Consider the following 18,455-nt stretch of genomic DNA (forward strand, 5'->3'; position numbering starts at 1 on the left):
AAGCATTGAAGAGTCCTATTAAAATGCAACTATGTTATCTAAAAGGAGGAAGATATAGTGCCTGGCACAGAGTAGAGGTTCTCTAAATGTGTCATTTTTAATATTAAATTGTCACTGCCTGACATTAGAACCTTAGTAAAGATTCATCTACTAGATTCTCTCCTGTATCCTAGGGCTCTTGAGGAGCTACGGTGGGAAGATTTTGAAGTGGAACACTAGTAAAGACTTGGTAACAGAGTCTGAGGGTTGAGGGATGGTGGAGAAAGGGGAGCTGACAGCATGAGGATCTTTTGGGGAGAAAATGACATTTTTAAAAGATGACAAAGAGGAAAGGAAGTTTGGAAACGAACACATTGATTCTTTTGTGAGTCAGTCACTGAATTAGATGCTTTCACATTCACTCTCTTATTTAATCCTTGTTCAATCCACAATCACTTTGTAGGGAGAGAAATATTAATATTCCCATTTTGTAGATGAGAAAACTTGGGTTCAGATTAAGAAAGTCACTCAACGTCACACACTGCCTATATGTGATGGAATATAGACTTGAGCCTGGACCTGTCTCCTAAGCCTATGTTCCTGAACCATGCTATCTCACTCCCCTCATTTGTCAAGAGGCGGCCAGACTAGTCTCTGGCTACCCTATTTTCTCTAATGCTCCAACCACTTGCAATTTCAGTCTCCCGTGACTCTCAGATTTCTTCCTCACTCCTAGCCATAGACTATCCAAATGGAGACAAAAGATTTCCATGGGTGGTGGGGTAGGAAGAGATTTTGCCTTATCAGAATGGATAGAAATTTGGGAAGATTCTAGAACCATTTTTCTGGTTGCTCAAGGGTTTGGAAGCTTTCTGTTCCAGGCTCCAACCTATGTCACGCCAAATCCAAAGTTCTGAAGTAATCAGTGTACCAGTTGGTCCCCTGGGCTCCTGCCCCATATCCCCTGCCCCATGTGTACCAGTTTGCTGTACACCGGCAGGAAGGTTCATTTCCCAGGTAGACCAGGAGGAGATGACAGGAAAAGGAGGATAGCTGGTGCGGGGAAGGATAAAACCTGTCTCTTTCAGAGTAGCTGGAGTAGGAGTGAAAGACTTGGGAGATAAAGAGGCTTATTTTTTCTCACCACTGGAGGAAGAGGTTAGGGAGAGAAGTCTACAACCCAAGAGTTTCATCTACAAGATGTTGTGGAGGGGACCACCCCCCAACTGAGATCCAGGCTGCACTGCCTGACTGGAAGGTTCTTTCTTTCCCTTAGGGCAGAGAGTGAAAGAAGAGTGGGGAAGAATTGATAGCCTCTGGTGTCATCATTCTGGGGCCTAGGCTGCTATGTGAGGCGGCAACATCAAGGGAGCAAGGCAGCTAGAGACAGTTTCCTCAAACCTTAATTTTCATTTCTCACCCTTATCCCAGTTCATTTGCACACCTCTCTGCTCTTTAGTCGGTGGGACTGAGCGTCCTTTTCATTAACCTTTTAGTTACTACTTTCAAGCACATACTTTTCCACATCTTCTAAAGCAATCAGCCGCACACGGCCCACCACTGCCCCCTCCTCTTGGCAAGCCCAGCGCAGCACTTGGGTAAGGGCAGGTACTCGCTTCCCAGAGCCGTGGGGCTTGGGGGTTGTTCACTGGCCCTGGGATCTCTGCTGTAAAAACTGAGCGGCACGACCAGACTGGGCATGCGCAGCATCTTCGGGCGCATTGTGATGGGAACTGCTTCTCCGAGTCTCTACAAAGACTCCAGAGTAACCACTAACCGCCCCCGCAAGACCCCCCTTCTTTAAGACACACAAACGCAGGGGCAATGCAGCTTTTTTCTTTTTCTTTTTTTAAAGGGCCGGTTGCAGCTTGAAAGGCCAGTTCACGTGAGGGCTAGTGTATTTCTATTGATCCCATCTCTCGTGTTGACAAACGCCAGCGCCGAGGCTTTGCAGTCCGGGGCTGCAGTTTGCAGTGGAGCTAAGCGGTGTGCGGCTTTAATTCCACGTCAGATCAACTTTGATCAATATCCCCCTACTGGCCCAATTGGAAGAGCCCAATTCACCGCCGCTGAGCCTTTTCGCTCTTTGCTTCTTTTTGCCCCTCTTTAGACCCACCATCTTCTGGGGGAGAAAAGTCTCGGATTTTCTTTATAATTTATTTCTTTCTCTCTCTCTTTTGTTTCTTTGTTTTTATGTTTTTTGATGCTTTGTCCTTTTTGTTTTGTTTTGTGTTTTAGGTTTTTATTCTCTCTCTCTCTCTCTCTCTCTCTCCCTCTCTCTCGTAGTGGTAGGGAGAGAGAGCGCTTTGGCGAACCGAGATTGCAGCCAGTGAACCCGCCTTCCAGATTGGTGTGAAGACAGAAGTGAGGTGGGGGGCGGGGAGGGGGTGTGAGAGAGCCTGGGATCGAGAGGGAGCGAGAGAGAGAGAGAGAGAGAGAGAGGAGGCGGTGGAGGAGGAGGACTAGTGTGGGGTGGAAAGGAAGAGTGAGCGAGAGCAAGTTGAGGGGAGGGGGTGTAAGAGCCGGCGAATTCTTTTTCTTTTTCTGTTATTATTTTGACGACTCCCGAGTTGCGCCTATGCTCTTGTCAGCTTCGTTTTAGGCGTAGCATGGCCAGGCAGAAGAAAATGGGGCAAAGCGTGCTCCGAGCGGTCTTCTTTTTAGTCCTGGGGCTTTTGGGTCATTCTCACGGAGGATTCCCCAACACCATCAGCATAGGTAAGCACGAGTGAGCCAGCCTGTCGAGCCGGGCGCTCTTGCACCCGAGACCACTGGCGTGGCTACTGCGGCCGTGGGTCCCTGTCCTGCATGGCCTGGGGAGGGGTCTGGGGACGGGGACCAGGCAGGAATCGCAGAGATCTGAGCCCCAGAGAGCTGGTTGGTCTGGGGAGCATCGGGGACCAGAGAGGGGTCTCCTGGGGCTGGAGGTGGTGGACTGCCAGGTTTTCGGAGCTGAGCGGAGCAGGGGAGGCATGTAGGACGCTGAGAGGCTGCAAAGGGGCGAAGAGTCGCGGCTTTTCGGCTTGCTGCTCTGGACTTTGTCATGGCTTGCGTGCCGCCGCTGGAAGTTGTCCCAGGGTGATGCCGCCTGTCTGGCCGCGCCAGGGCGTGTAACCGGCCCAGGGTGCCCCGTCCCACGTCTCCGGCTCCCCGGAGACAGGCTAGTGCTGGAGGGAGGCAGAAGCCCACTCTAGATGCCCCAGACCCAGGCAGCAACCGGGGTCGGTGGCGGATGGGGTAGGAGGCGGGAGTGAGACAAGGAGCTGAGCCACCGAGCGGTGAAGTCACGCAGACGACGAATTCGTGAATTGCCGCTGTGTCTATCTGGAGCCCGGCTCCCTGGCGCTGGGAGGGAGTTCTCTCAACCTCTGTCTGTATTTACAAGTCGAGAAGTTAGAATTGTTGCCATTACTAAACCAAACCCCTGTATTGTCATGGAGTGGAGGGGTGGCTATGGGGAACAGGATGGGGCAGTAGGGGGAATGAAATTGTTTTTCTTCCCAACCTTTCCCTTTGCGCCAGGAAAAGATGAACCAGCTTGTGGAGATGGAAGTCCGAGTGGGGTGTGGGGGAGACAGGAGAGGAAGCTACTGCCTGAGAAAGAACGAAGTCCCACTCTGGGTTCCATTGTCCCACCCCAAAGCAGCCTCCTCTTCCTTCCTTCCCCTTTCCCCCTTCTCTCCAGCCTCTCCTCCTCTTCAGTCTAGAGGAAAACCCGGTTTCTCTTGTCCAAAATTTGACTTCACAAGAGTGTTCAAAGACACACAGGTTGAAAATCAATTATCATGACGCATCCCAGTACAACTGAAAGGTATCTCCCCAATTTCTAACCTGTGCTGGGGAGACACAAGCCAAATCTCGGTTCCCTTTGCTTATAGGTGGACTTTTCATGAGAAACACGGTGCAGGAGCACAGCGCTTTCCGCTTTGCCGTGCAGTTATACAACACCAACCAGAACACCACCGAGAAGCCCTTCCATTTGAATTACCACGTAGATCACTTGGATTCCTCCAATAGTTTTTCTGTGACTAACGCTTGTAAGTAGATCTGCTTTTCCTCCCTTTGGGACCTTGGGGACCTCATTTGCATTTTGCTTGTGGGACTTGGGGTCTGCATATGTGCCAGGGGTGGGTGATTGCCTCAGTAGACATTTTAGGGGCTCTAGTCAATCCAGGTTTCATGCAGCATAAATCAACTCTGGAGGATCCAGCTGGGGGAGGGACTTAAGGCAGTGCACAAAACTCTGTGGTGAATAACGTTTGATGCAAAAGTTTTATTTTCCTCCCTACTAAATTGGCGTTCCCTCCCCCACACTCCTTTTTTTTGGCTGGAAAAAATAGCATGGTTGTTCAGGGAAATTTCTTCAGATGGGATTAAAAAAAGAAGCCTCTTGATTGAGTCAATTCGGGATGTGCATTACTTGACTGTTAAAGCTAGCGCCTGACTGTAGAAATGAGCTGAATTTGACAATTGCCTAATATTATAGAGCCAAATATGAGAAGTTCTGCAAACAGGTGACCTTGAGGGACAGATCAGGCTGGGTTACCTGGCCTGTTTCTGTCCTAAAATGTTACCTTTCTTACCGAGAGATCACTGATAGGAACTGATAAGACTGCAAACTGATTACAAGTGATGAATGCCTGGCAAACTGAGAGGAAGAGAGAAGACAGGGCTCAGGTGACTATTTGGAAAACTACTTCTGTTCTGTCTCCCCTAGTGTTGTTCACCCCCCTCATTGTTAAGGACAAACTTAGAGCAAAAGATGGAGGGGGAGACTTGCAGCAGGAAAACTCGAATATCAAAAGGGAGGAATTTCATCAGCCCCAAAGCCATTTCTGAAATACCTAGTTGTGCCCCGTGATTGTTATTGTTCCTCTGGAAAGGGGACATTTTGAGAAGGAAAACCATGGGAACCCAAATGACTAATAGCTGCTGGACACAGGCTTTCTTGAATGGAATGTTTTATGAGAAAGACTAAGAATTCTTCATCTAAGCTTATTTCACTATAAGTTTTCACAAAAATGAGGCTGATGATGGCATAAATATGTTTTGCTTTTATGGCTGATGTAGTGGTGATTTTTGTTTTTTGATTTTCTTTCAAGGGAGAAGTGATATTTATGTTTGGTTGGGTGAAACTTTGTATATGACTTTCTTCAAATTCTTCTGCCTCAAAGGATATGTGATTTCCAAAAACTGTTGAAAGGGTCTCCAAAGGCACAGGTTCCTTGGATTTAGAGACTTAAGTCAAGGGGATGGGGGTGAAGTACTTTGCAAAAATGTGACAGTTATCAGCTTTAAGAAAATTTTAGCTGAAGGTACAGTCCTTATATGAACATGTTTGAAATACTCTGTATTTGACATTCTTTGGCTTTCCGACATTGACAAAAATAGGAACTTATTAATTCCAGCTAAGTGTGAAAGTTACAAAATGTCTGTCTATACTTTGCATCTTATTTCGGTAATCCCAGCCTGTCTCTACAGCACTTACAACACACATCTGACTCGTAATCCTGCAGCACTGTGATCTTGTCAAGTGGCTGAATCTCAAATGAAGCTTCTTAAGTATCAATTAGAACAAATTTAAAACCAAATACATGAAACTACCAGAATTTATTATTATTAATAACAAATAATATTTATTTCAATTAACTTTTGTGTCTTTCCACTGATGACTAGGATAAGAATGCCAATTGAACTCTCTGGAATGATTGATTTCCAAGGTTTTTGGTCTTGTTCTTTATGGTCAAATCAGATTGACACCTGCCAGCCCAGGGCCATTGGAACCCTACTCAAAGAACAATCAGGAAATGATCCTTGCCATGTGAAAAGCTCAGGTTTGAGAACAGGCAATAAGTCATCCATATTGGTGTTGAGTTGCCTTAATGCCTTAACTCTCAGGCAATAAAGGAACAACCATGGAAGAAAAAGATATTGATGAAATCCCCCCACCCTAAACCCACAGCACTTCTGCTTATAAGCTTACAAGTCTGGGTTTGGGCTGGAGGCTTGAAAGTGTGGGATAAGGGATGTGGTTCACTGGGAACACGAAAAACAAAACAAAAAGGTGACCTTGCCCTTAATTGTGCCAAATACACACATATGCACACATCGACAGGAGAAATATCCAGAAACCAGTGATGTGTACCCGGCTGCCTGTTGCACTCTTAGACTTTACAGCTCAGAAGACAGAGGAAAGCTGTCATCTTCTCTCGTCCCCAAAACAGTCCTCTCTGAATGTCACAGTCGTTGAATGGGGGCCAGGTCTTAAAGCTGTCTCTCGGCAGCTGCTGCCTAGAAGCTTAGTAGGAGAAAGATGGCTAGTTCAACCACAGTCTGATAGTCTCTGAATGCAGACAACTATCATTTCATGGGGCCAGGGAAATCCTGGAGGTGTAGCTCATTTCTCCACCTAGCCTTGATTGTTCTTTTTCTCATGGAAGTGAAGATCACATATCTCAGATATCAGCATACAATACTAGTTCAGTACCCGAGCCTGGCAGGTGACCCAGGTTCCATTCTGCCAATTGCACTATAGTGCAGAGAAAAAAAACCTGGATCCTCTGGCCTTCCCCTCTCTGGAGACCTAGAGAGAATTTGAGAAAACCCCAGATGAGTCCAAAGCTGGTCACCCACCTCACCTATCTGGTTCAGTATACAATAGAATGGTAAAAATTAAAGAAAATTTCCCTTTTTCCCATTCAGAATTCCTAGTTTCAGCTTCCCCTAGTGCTAGAATTGAGTTCTTCCCATGATCTTTCCTGCACCGTCAATCCTGAGTCAGGCACACACTTTTGGGGGCATAGGTATGCAGGTAGACAAATACCCAAAGAATAAACAAAGAGTGATGCCTTCTGTATGTGTCCCTGCTCTCTGCTGTCTCTCTGCATCCCCTCCCAAAGTATTCAGAGAGTTTCCTTGCAGTGAACCCCAGGCATCAGTTATTTAAAAACTCTTCTTCACCAGCAACCAATTTTTTTTTTTTTGCATAGGCCCCAAGAGGTTTGCTTAAGACAGACTCCAACTTCATTCCATGTCTTAAGAGGCCAATAAAAGCTTCTCTGGCTTTGAAAGGTGGTTCATTTGGGATCTCAGCTCAGAGGTGAATTGAAGTTTATCAAAGAGACATCTGATTTGGAGCACATGTTCCCATTTCATAAGGATTAATTGAGTTTTCTGCCTTACTTATCAATTTGGCTAGATAACCCCAGAAAGAAGGATGGTGTGAATATTATGATTTCATGATACATGCATTCATACACACACAGGCAGCCATACACGCATAATCAGTATATATGAAAAGAGATGTACACACATGTTTTAAGTTACATTTCTGTTCTTTAAAAAACAGATTTGATAGATGATTGGATCACAATAGTTCAGAAATAGCCAACTATTTTTTTTCTATTCAGTGGGAAAGTATGATTTACTTAATAAATGGTGCTGGCATTATTGGCTATCCATTTGGAAGAAAATAAAATTGAGCCTGTATTACACCATGTAAAACAATCCACATGGGTTAAAGAAAGGTAATACAAAAGCATTAGAAGAAAAATTAGGAGAATAGTTACATAACTTTAGGATAAAAGAGGTCTTCCTAAGCAAGGCAGGAAACCCAGAAATCAAAACAGAAAAGATGTGTATACTTGACTACGTTAAATTAATTTAATTAAAGGAATAAGCAATTTAATTTAAATAAACAATTAAAGTATTGAATTAAAAACTCTTGTATGGTAAAAATCATAACAAACCAAATAAAAAAACAAAAGACAAAAAAAAAAAACGGATTTGATTGTCCTGGGGCTTTGGGGGCTGTAGAAACACCAAGGGACTGCTGGGTCCCAATGGCGTGGCTTTGCTGCCCTGGTTCCTCAGGAAATGCCTCCAATTCCCTTGAAGTCCCCTCTTGTGTCTTGCTGCTGTGCACTTGTAGTGCACTCCACACTACATCGCCCCAGCCTCTGCAGTGTCAGCTCATTAGCACACAGATCTCATATTCCCTCTCCGCACTGTCATTGCAAAAATTGCTGTTGTACACCTTTACAGCCAACAAATGTGCTCGTGGATTACGCACTGTTTGCAAGAAGCAAGGAAAAGGCAAATGTAACCTTAAAGGTTATTCACCACGGAATTGTGCTGTAAATGCATTGGCTTAAATAAAATCTGTTGATGGAGGCACACTAGTGAGGGTTGGACTGAGAGTGGGACTTAGGAGTGCAAGCTGTAATGGAGCCCCAGGCAAAATCCCTTTTGCTGGCTAAATCTAACTCATCAGCTGCAAATTTTTCTTCCATTCTTTTTTTTTTTCAAGCTATTTGAAATATACCTGCTAACTGAGAGCACACTCCTTTTATAACTGACTGCGTTTCGCTACCAAGTGTACTTAGCTGAGACAGGTTTCCGTCTCTTGCCCACAGAGTCACAATCTAATTATCTAATTATTCTAATTGCCAAGATCCATTTAACTGTTTAAGTCCATTTGGGAAGGAAATGTCTCCCTGATCCTATTCTCTGCTTTTTGGTGGGTTTTTCTTTTGTTTTTGTGTTTGCCCTTTTCATGTAATCTTTGCAACCAGAGCGAAGACCCACAATATCTCAGCTCTTGCCCTCGAACAGATCTTCCCGTACTAACCAACGCTGACTGCTCCAGCTCCACTTCCCACCCCCACTCCCCCATCTATGCACCTTTGCTGCTCTCCTTCTCGCCTCTGTCTGCTGGCCAGTCTTCAATAAGTTCACTGGCTTAGCTCACTTCTCAGCCCTTCTGGCCAGCTGGCTTAGCCCACTGAAGCAGGAAGAGGTCGCCTCAATGGTGCCAGTCAGAGATTTAAGTCACCTTCTCACACGGTTTATTATGGTTTTTTTTAATCTATTCTTTATGTGGAGAGGAGGGAGGAAGGTGATGCTGTTCATCTGGGCCATAAAAATAGATGGCAATCAGCAGGCTGTAAAGGTGAGCCTCCAGCAAAGTGCATTACCTCCCCTAGAAGGCAGCTTCCTGTTGATCTACTAAGTGGAGGGCGGGGGAGACAGGAAGGGTTTGAGGGGAAGGAACAAAGAAAACTATTTTGTTCTCTATCTATGCTTACTGCCAAATGAGCCACGGTTTTTTTTCCTTTCAGCAATTTTAACTTTTCTCCTTAAAATGAAACTAGTTTTCCACATCCCCCACCTCTGCCTCCATCTGAGGTTGTTTCCTTAATTCTGCATTTCCCTCCCTACTCCCAAGACTGGATGAGAATAGTAGGGGCTGGTTGAGATTTTTATATGTTTTTGGCTCCTGATATATTTTTAAATTCCATTGTTTTGGGTAGTCAAAGGTGATTGTCTGGTTTCATTTTAACAGATTGAAAAATAAGTGAAGCTGCCGAGACATCGTTATTGGTATTCCTTTGTGGCTAAGAGATTTGTCATTTCTATACAATTGGTTAAAAGATTAAAAGACAGCATGGATTTTAAGAGAGGGCTGGGATTTTAGAAGATAGAATTCATAATTTTGTGGGAAGGGAATAAACATGCTTATTCAGATGATTTAACTTTGAACTTCTTAGATTGAGACTGCAAATATATTAGAAGGACCATTCATAAAACTTTCTATCTTTTCTGAAGGTCAGGAAAATTATCTGCATACTTTACTTGGTCCAATAAAAAAATCAAGTTTTGACTTTAATCCTTTGGCTTTGATACCTTGGGTCTAATTATATAAAATGTCCATAGGAGGGTACAATTAAAACCCTAGGTGGGCGCAATGGGTATTCTTCAACAGGAATGTGGGAGTTGTGCAGACACAAAAGGAACTCCCTCCCTCCTTAGGAAATGTCTGGGCTCCAGACAAAGAGATACAAATAGCCTTGCCTGTGTGTGGGATGAGCCTTGAGCTAGAGCAGCAGCCCATGCCCCCGAAAGGGGTCAACCTACTTGGCAAAATGTTAATGTGAACAGAATTTGTCTTCCTCACACTTCTACCTCCTCTTCTTTTGCCATTATTTTTCCCTCCTGCTCTGTCTGCCCAGCTCATGCCCTTTTGCTGGTCTCTAACTGACTGGCCACTGATTCTGGTATCCTATCCACGATAAACTTACCCAGGGACTGTGCTCTGCCCTGGACTTTTCCAGACCTAATGCTCCTTCTCCATCAGAATATCTTTCTTCTTGGCCCATCCTCCTGAGGGCCTGCACTCTACTTTGGGGGTTATGGCATTTTATCTAATACAGGAATCTAGCTGAAAGTGGCTGATAAGGGGTTAATATACCTAATGGGGGGATATTTGCTTTAAAACCAGGGACTGTGGGAACCATAATGCCTCAATTTCAAGGAAAGATATTTAAATGGGGGTGTTTCTGGACATGATGCACAGGGTGGCTGTTCACTCTACCCAAATTAAAGACCGCTGGCTCTGGGCATGGAAGACCTCTACAGGCCAAAGTAAAAAGCTACCTGCACATGGTAGGTTCAGTGTAAGAACACCCAAGGCATAGGACAGGTGCAGCTTCACTATGTTGAACTTAAAAGCCTTTGTGATAATTTGGGAAGCAGCCAAATTTCATAAAAATTCATTTTATTAAGCTGGTAAATATGTACAGCTTTTTGTATGTCAATCATACCTCAATAATGTCCTTTTTAAAAAAGTGTACTTTTTATATGTACTACCAAAACAAAAAAAGAGGCTGTTGTAGAGTCTGAAGGTGCCTCTGTGGGCATTGGCAGGAGATGCACTGGCATGGAAAGGAGGCCATAGGAGGGGTGAAAGGTGGTGAGAAATCTGGGTCTCAGACTGAAAGTTTCCTTTCCAGGGATGGCATGTGAAATGCAATGGTTATGAGGCAGCATCCACCTCACAGTGCTCAACAGTAGCTCTGGAAGTACTTGGAAGCATAGCTGAGCAGTGTCTCCACCCCACACCCTCCATCCCTCCCTTGCCTTGTCTCAAGTGTGTACTCTAGCTTCCCTCTCAATGGAAATAACCAGAATACTTTCTTCTGGATTTTCATTTGAGCATTGGTCAGAGGAGTTTTATATCCCTCGGCCTGGACCTCCCTTCTCCTCAGTTCCTAACTGCCACTGACTTCTTTAGCAATTGTCCTCAACACAACCATCATTTGTCCTCATTTGGAGGGGGCATGGGAACAAGGATAAGGATGAAGAGAGAAAACACAGCTGGTAATGACCTCTTAACCCTACGGGGCACAATTCAGTCTAGAACAGCACTTCTCAACCTTTCATGTGCACACCAGTCACCTGAGGATCTTGTGAAAAATGAAGATTCTGATTCAATAGGTCTGCAGTGGGGTCCAGTAATTTGCATTTCTAGCAAGCTCCCAGGTGATGCCAATGCTGGTGGTACTCAAACCACACTTTGAGTAAGAAGGGTCCAGAACAGGGAGACTATGATTACCAAAGAAAAAGGCTCTCCCAGACATGCTCTTACCCACATCTGTGCCTTCTTGCCTTCCAACGAAGGTTCGGTAAGAGACACATTTGGCTTATTCTAACTCAAGGATGTCCCTATCATATTCCCAACAACCCTGTGTCTGTTTCAGCCATGACTGTAGGTGGAATGATTAGATATCTGATGAGAGTATCTACTTAGAGCTGCTTTTTGTAGGGATTTGGAATAGAGACTGGAATGCAGGCTGAGAGAGGAGGTAGCTCATGAGCCAGGATGATAGTTTCTTGGCTTCTTGCCATACACCAAAGTGTCGCTTTTAGAAAAAACCTGCCCAGGAGAGCTGAGATTGGCATACAGTTCCAACTGCCTTTCCACTTTGCTTCTCTGGGTCAAAGTACGCCAGAAGGAGGCATGTAGCATCTGCTCCTCAGCTGTCTAACTTCCCTTAAACAGGGTTAGAAACAAGAAGTACAATGCAACCCGAATTCTGTCTGGTTCCCTAAGAGCCTGAAAAATTGACTCCGTTTTCAAGGCCAGTGCCAGGCACTCATTGTGAGGTAGAGGGGAGGAAAGGGAAATAACGTCACTTTCTAACATATCTGAGCAGAGGACTGCTCCGGGGAAGACATTAAAATCTTACACTGTTATTTGAGGACTGCCAAATGGCACCCTATTACCCAAAATATTGCCCCCCTGAACAGTCTGCCATTAGTCTGAAATTCCACAAATTCATTTATCTGTGTAACTGCACTGAAAGCCTGTGCTAAAATGCAAGCACGCTATCTGGAAGGGAATAAGTTAAATCCTTATCAGCCGTTAATATTTCGACCAGAAGTCTTTGGTCAGATTACTACATACTTGCAGGATCCTTGGAGGAGGTTTTCCAAGACAGGTAAGTGACCCAGAACAAGGCACCTACCCACGGAAGTGGGGCACCAAATTGATAGTGGGTATTCAGTGGGCACTGGGAGACTCTTAAAGATGAGGAAGAGTCCCTCAAATATACTTCATCTATTTTGCAACATTTGACCTTCTCCATGGATAAATTCTGGTAGTTTATTCACTAAGATTTTAGTTGCCTTTGACCCTTCAAGTCACTCCCTTCTTATAGTAGTCGGTCTGTTTTCTCTTCCATGCATGGTGTTTGCTGCAATAGATGATCTCAGCCTCTAGATTCCCCACAACTACTGTTGGATATTTTCAGAAGTGAAATCAGTTTTTGATGGGTGGTGGTGAGGGTTTTTTTTTTTTTAACCTTTAAAAAAATTGTTGTAATCAAAAATAGTCCTCTTCCAATTATCTGTGATTGTCTGCTCTACTTCACCAATTACTCATTGCAACCAGGGCCATCATCCTTGCAGTTGCCCAGAAAGGAATCAGGCTACCAGCAATGGATGAGACAGGAAGGTATCAGGATCCAGCCTGCAGAGGATTAATTTTGTGGATGTGGGTGTGGGTGAACACTTTTGTAAGTTTAAAGTAGAAAGGCCCCTAACATCCACAGTCAGCCAGTCCCTATTACAGATTCTCAAATATTCTTATATCCCATTGCTATTTCCAAAGCTACTTGTTGGTTAGTTTAAAATTGTGTTTCTTGAATTGGAACACTTGCATCAGAATCACCAGAGATGCTTGTTAAACATATGAAGGCCTAGGTCACACTCCAGGTGTATTAAATCAGCCTTTTTTTTTTTCTGATGAGGAAGATTGTCCCTCAGCCAGCATCTGTGCCCATCTTCCTCTATTTTGTATGTGGGTCACTGCCACATCATGGCTTGGTGAGCAGTTTGTAGGTCCATGCTCAGGATCCGAACCCCCGGACCCGGGGCTGCCAAAGCAGAGCATGTGAACTGAACCACTACACCACTGGGATGGCCCCCAAGGATAGGCCTTTTTATCAAGCTCTATGGGTGATTCTAATGCACACTCAATTTGGGAATTATTAGTTTAATTAGCCCTGGTACTGCAAACAGAGATATATAGATTCAGATTGAATATTTATTGAGCACCCACTAAGCACCAGGCATTATACCAGGCACTTTCACATATGTTACTTCTGTAAGTGAGGTGCTATTGGCCCATGCAAGCATTAGTGAGTTTGGCTCTCAGTTTGGAAATCAAAGACTTGAAAGAACTGAGAGACTAGCCTCAAGTCATAGTCTCTGAGGTAAACAAAGCAAAAATGCTCTTTGAGATAGTAAGTAGAGCCAAGGAAATTATTTTCATTTTGACAACACTTCCTCTCTTCTTTGCTTGTTAGCTAATGGTTGGTCCTCAGCCATGCTATAAACTAGATGTCATGGCAAATGCCAACATATTTGTTAAAAACAGAGGTATTCCAATCAGTTTATACAGCATTCATTGTGCCATTCTTTCTATCAACAAATTTAAAACTGGGGCTGAAATAATAACAATAACTACCATTCATTGTACCCATACCATGTAGAAGACACTGCACTAAGCATTTTACATGCCTTACTTATCCCATGGAATCATCACAACATCACTAGAAAGGAGATACTCTCATCCTCTTTATAAAAGAGGACTCAGAGGTGGTTAAAAATATATATAGCATCTAGCTCAAGGTCACACAGCTGGCTAATTAGTGAAGCCAAGATTATACCTGAGATCTTCCTGCCCTTGGAGCCTGGACTCAATTTCAACTGGGGTTAAAATCTCAAATAATTACAGAGGCCGAATGGATCACATAAATGTGGGAACTGGGCCAGGTATGGAGTGGTAGGGCCTGTGGCAATCTGGAGAGTATGTGCCCTTACCTGAAGACATTCAAATCCAATTTTTTGAAACCGCTGTGGGACAAACAAAACATCTGCCACAGGACTTGGGGCAGTGGGAGGTGGCAGGTGTGAGTTTCTGACCTCTGCACTACACTATCGACCTCCCTCTAGCAGCTAAGTTACTGGTCGAGGGAAGCTCTATTAATTGGTAATTATAATTACTGAGAAAGACAGAAAATCTCTTCTTAATAAAAAACCTATTTTGACTTTCTCTTAGTGTGCTATCAAGGTACCTCAATGTGGCAGAACTTTCTCTCCTTTGTGCACATACTTATGGTCCTACAGGCATACACTGTATATCCAGGGGCCTTTCATGGCTGAGTGCCAGCTCAACCCTGACTAACCTTCCCCCAGGCAATGCTGAGGCCTGCAGCAAGGTCAGAACGCTGGCACAGGGTCATTAACAAGTGCTCAGCAGGTCAGAAGAGGTACTTCTAGGGGGTGCTATAAGGGAACTGCTTAGATTCTGGTACATGCAAATCCCAGACCCACAACTGGGAGGCTGCTGGGTCAAGTAAAGCTCTGTCAGCATTCACCCAGGGTAGGAGCTTCCCGTAAACCCCAAGACAGAGGCTTACCAACTTTAGACCAAGGTCCAAAATAGACATGTATAGTTACTTGTCTGGAGTTGTAAACTGACCTATGCCAACTTGGTCATTCACAATCATTAGGTGTGTTTTGTTGAATATCAATAGCCTGCCATAGAGTGAGGGCTATAGGTCTTCTCTCCATAACCTCACTACCAGGTTTAAAAGTAAGCCTCAGACAAAATTCTGTTTCTCATTAAAATAATGGCAAGCAGGCATTAAAATAATTGGACAGCCTGTTCTGTAGGTTCAGTCAAGTCCAGCTCCCTTTCCTTTTAGGTGCTCCAACTGCACCTTGCGTGAAGTTTCACTTGAGGCAGACAAAACAATATTCTAGTGGCAGGATGCAGCTAACCAAGAATCCTCATTAGTGGCTGCCCACAGGACTATTTACAAATTAACCTAGGGTACCATTTCTAAGGGATAACACTATAGAGCTTGTTAGATCCTTATATCTTCTTTTTGCTACTTTGGGAACACCTCTACCACATTTCTAGCCAATACACATAACGTTGAACACTACTGACTTCACCAATGAGAAATTTAATGTTAATTAACAGAGAATCTGGTATTCATTAGAGATAAAGATACCTGAAGTGCTTGTAGAACCACTTCTTTTTTTTTTTTTCTGTGAGGAAGATCAACCCTGAGCTAACATCCATGTCAATCCTCTTCTTTTTTCTAAGACCGGCCCTGAGCTAACATCTGTTGCCAATCCTCCTCCTTTTTTTTTCCCTTTTTCTCCCCAAAGCCTCAGTAGACAGTTGTATGTCACATTTGCACATCCTTCCAGTTGCTGTATGTGGGACACCACCTCAACATGGCCAGACAAGCCGTGCGTCGGTGTGCGCCTGGGATCTGAACCCGGGCCACCAGTAGCGGAGCATGCGCACTTAACCACTAAGCCACGGGGCCGGCCCCGAACCACTTCTTGATTAGAATTTTTAAATGCTAGATAACCACTCCTGCACTGTGTATTTCCCAGTAAGGGTAACTGACCACCCCAAAGGTGTAGATTCAGACTAAATAACCCACATATATACCACACAATTTATATTGAAGTCTTATAAAGTAAATTACAGAAAATATCACATTTGTGATACCATGTTTCTTATGGCCTTGGGAAGCAGTAAAAGCTGTAGGGGGATTAGGGGTATAGTGGAATAAGCAATGGAGCAGGAGCAGAGAGGCACTCCATACTGCCCATTCTCCTCTAGAGAAGGCATTGCCCTGGGACATACACATTGCATACATCTTTCCCTGGTCCTTCCTGCTTCCTGGGGACGCTTAGCATTTGATAATCCTTTTAGTCTCTTGCCATCCAGATGATGACAGGTAAACAGAGACCCACTACTGGCACATCGCTAAATCTAGTCAACCCTTTGATTAAATAGCACAGCCTCTTACAAGAGTTCAGTCCATTTTGTGCAAGAGTCACTAAGGGTGTCCTTTGATCTCCTGGTTTCTGTCAGTCCTAACTCTCACTGTCCCCAGTTCTTCCCTCTACTGCCTGTAGATCTATAGAACATGAGAAAAAGAAAACAATGAGCAAAGTTGAGCTTTCTCCTGGGTAAAGAGACCTGGAGCCGCCCAGTTCTTTATACACTCACTCCTGGCCCTTGGGTTTTACACCTAACTCTCTGGAGCAAGGGGTTGCTGTTTGACCCTTGACTTACTAGGCTGTTTCTCCTACTTAGTTTGGAAGCAACCAGAAGGCAAAGAATGGCTCTAAATGGGACTGCCTGCCGTTGACTCTTGGCTCTGTCTCTTACTAGCTATATGACCTTGGGCAAATTACTTAACTACTTTGAACCTCTTTTTCCTCATCTGTGAAATGATAGTGAATACGATAGTAACTACTTTATAAAATTGTTGTGAATATTAAATGAGATTATCCTTGGAAAATATTGACCATGATTCCTGGCATATAGCAAGTGTCCAATAAATGGTAGCTATTATTAACACAGTACTGAGGTGGTTGGTAAGTGGGGGAAAGGAATAGAATTAGTCAAAACCAAGCAGTAGAATAGATTCTTCCCATCTATGACCATCCCTAAAGCCTTCCAAACTAATATGTACCCTCTGTGAATCTGTAGCTGGAACCAGGCCAGATAGGGTCATGTTTGAGTATTCATAATACTACCTTAGACATAAGGGATTTGCTTTGGGGCAAAGCAAAGGAGAAAGAAAGAATTGACTTGATGTCGCCAGAAGCGAGGGCATACACACCACTAGGTTTAATCATACCATCATTGAGTGCCATTGTTTAGAAGGATATGATCCCTACTGATTTTTTCTCTGAACCAGTATGCTTTAGATAAAGCAGCATGGATAGTAATATGATAACCTTGGCACTTGCTGGCTTGAAGGAAAGAACAAACTTTCTTCAAATGTAAAAACTATGATAAAGTGACTGAAAGTGGGAGACTGGAAAAGTGGATTCTGGAATCTTCACTTAGACAAGGAAAACTGTGGTGCCAGTTGAGCTCTCCCAGCCATGATTTTTCTGAGTTCTTTTAATTAAGAGTGATGTGTGGATGGAAGTTTAGAGCATATCAGTTTGAGTGGATGAATTTTCTTCTTTTGATGTTGCTTGCCTAAGTCAGACCAAAAATAGCAAAGGAAGGAAATATGGAAAAGGTTAAAAGAGAAATTTTGCTAATGTGATTTTCCAGCATTTCAGTCTCCATTCTCTCCAGAGCAAAGGTTAACTAACCGATTCCACAAGCACAGACTCACTAGAAAGGATCATGCTGAGGACCACTAGGCAATACAGTCTTTTTCCTATCCTCTCTTCGTTTGTATTCTGGGGCTGATCTACCAGCATGCTGTCTCCAGCAGACCCAAATGGGTGATGAGCAAAAGCAATTTTTTTCCTTCATATCCTAGGGTGCCCTTTCTCCACCTGTATCACCTCTTCTTCTCATTTCCCATCCAAGCCCACTGTTATGTTGTCTTGTGGGATCACTGATCCTTTTTTTTATCTAAGATAAGGAAACTGAGGAACAGAAAGGCTAAGTGACTTGTCCAAGGTCACACAGCTAGTGGATGGCTGAGCTGAGATTATAATGCAGGTCTTCTAACTCTTGACACTACTCTAAAGATGTCTTCCCAACACAATCCTTCTTCTTTTAACTTTCATTGCTACACAATGATATTATATATGAAAATAATGACAGCCCTGTCTTTTTTAAATAGGTGGCAGAGAGGAAGAATAAATCTACAGCAAGTAAATTAGAAATGCAGTAAAGCATGAGTTTCAGGGGCCATGGTTAACAGTGTCTTCAATTTAGTGCCTCCAATGTTAACCTGTCATTTTGCCACCAACTGATTTATAGTCAGGAATGAGCAAAACAAAGTCTTGAAGTCCTGTTATAGATCACAGACTGTTGGAGATAGATCAAGTAGTTCTAGTCCAAGTACCTCATTTTGTGGATGGGGAAAGTGAAGCCAAGAAAGAAGACATTTGCCAAAGGTGATGTAGCTCCCTAGTGGCAGAAACAAGATGAGAATCTAGAGTGCCAGGCTCCCAGAGTGGGGTCTTTTCCACCATGTTTTGCAACCCTTACCAGCAGAGTGTTGTACTAAAGCTATACCACAGGTTTTATTACATTACCATTTGCTGGTATCTTTTTTTTCTCTAATTGTTTCATACCCCAAGTAGATTTTTTAAATGTAGGACATTTTTTATGATTATAGAAGTTA

General features: G+C 43.8%; 1 protein-coding gene across 1 annotated transcript in view; it reads left to right on the forward strand.

The window, feature by feature from the left end:
• The first annotated feature begins 2,469 nt into the window (after nucleotides 1-2,469).
• The window catches only part of GRIA3 (glutamate ionotropic receptor AMPA type subunit 3), a 269,592-nt gene continuing 253,606 nt past the window's right edge, over nucleotides 2,470-18,455 (forward strand). Inside the window, exons 1-2 of the mRNA XM_058536632.1 lie at nucleotides 2,470-2,697; nucleotides 3,858-4,016. Of these exons, the coding sequence (XP_058392615.1) occupies nucleotides 2,589-2,697; nucleotides 3,858-4,016 (268 nt within the window). The 5' untranslated portion in view covers nucleotides 2,470-2,588. The remainder of the gene's footprint in view (nucleotides 2,698-3,857; nucleotides 4,017-18,455) is intronic.

This window comes from Diceros bicornis, chromosome X, assembly GCF_020826845.1.
Source record: "Diceros bicornis minor isolate mBicDic1 chromosome X, mDicBic1.mat.cur, whole genome shotgun sequence".
NCBI classification, from domain to species: domain Eukaryota; kingdom Metazoa; phylum Chordata; class Mammalia; order Perissodactyla; family Rhinocerotidae; genus Diceros; species Diceros bicornis.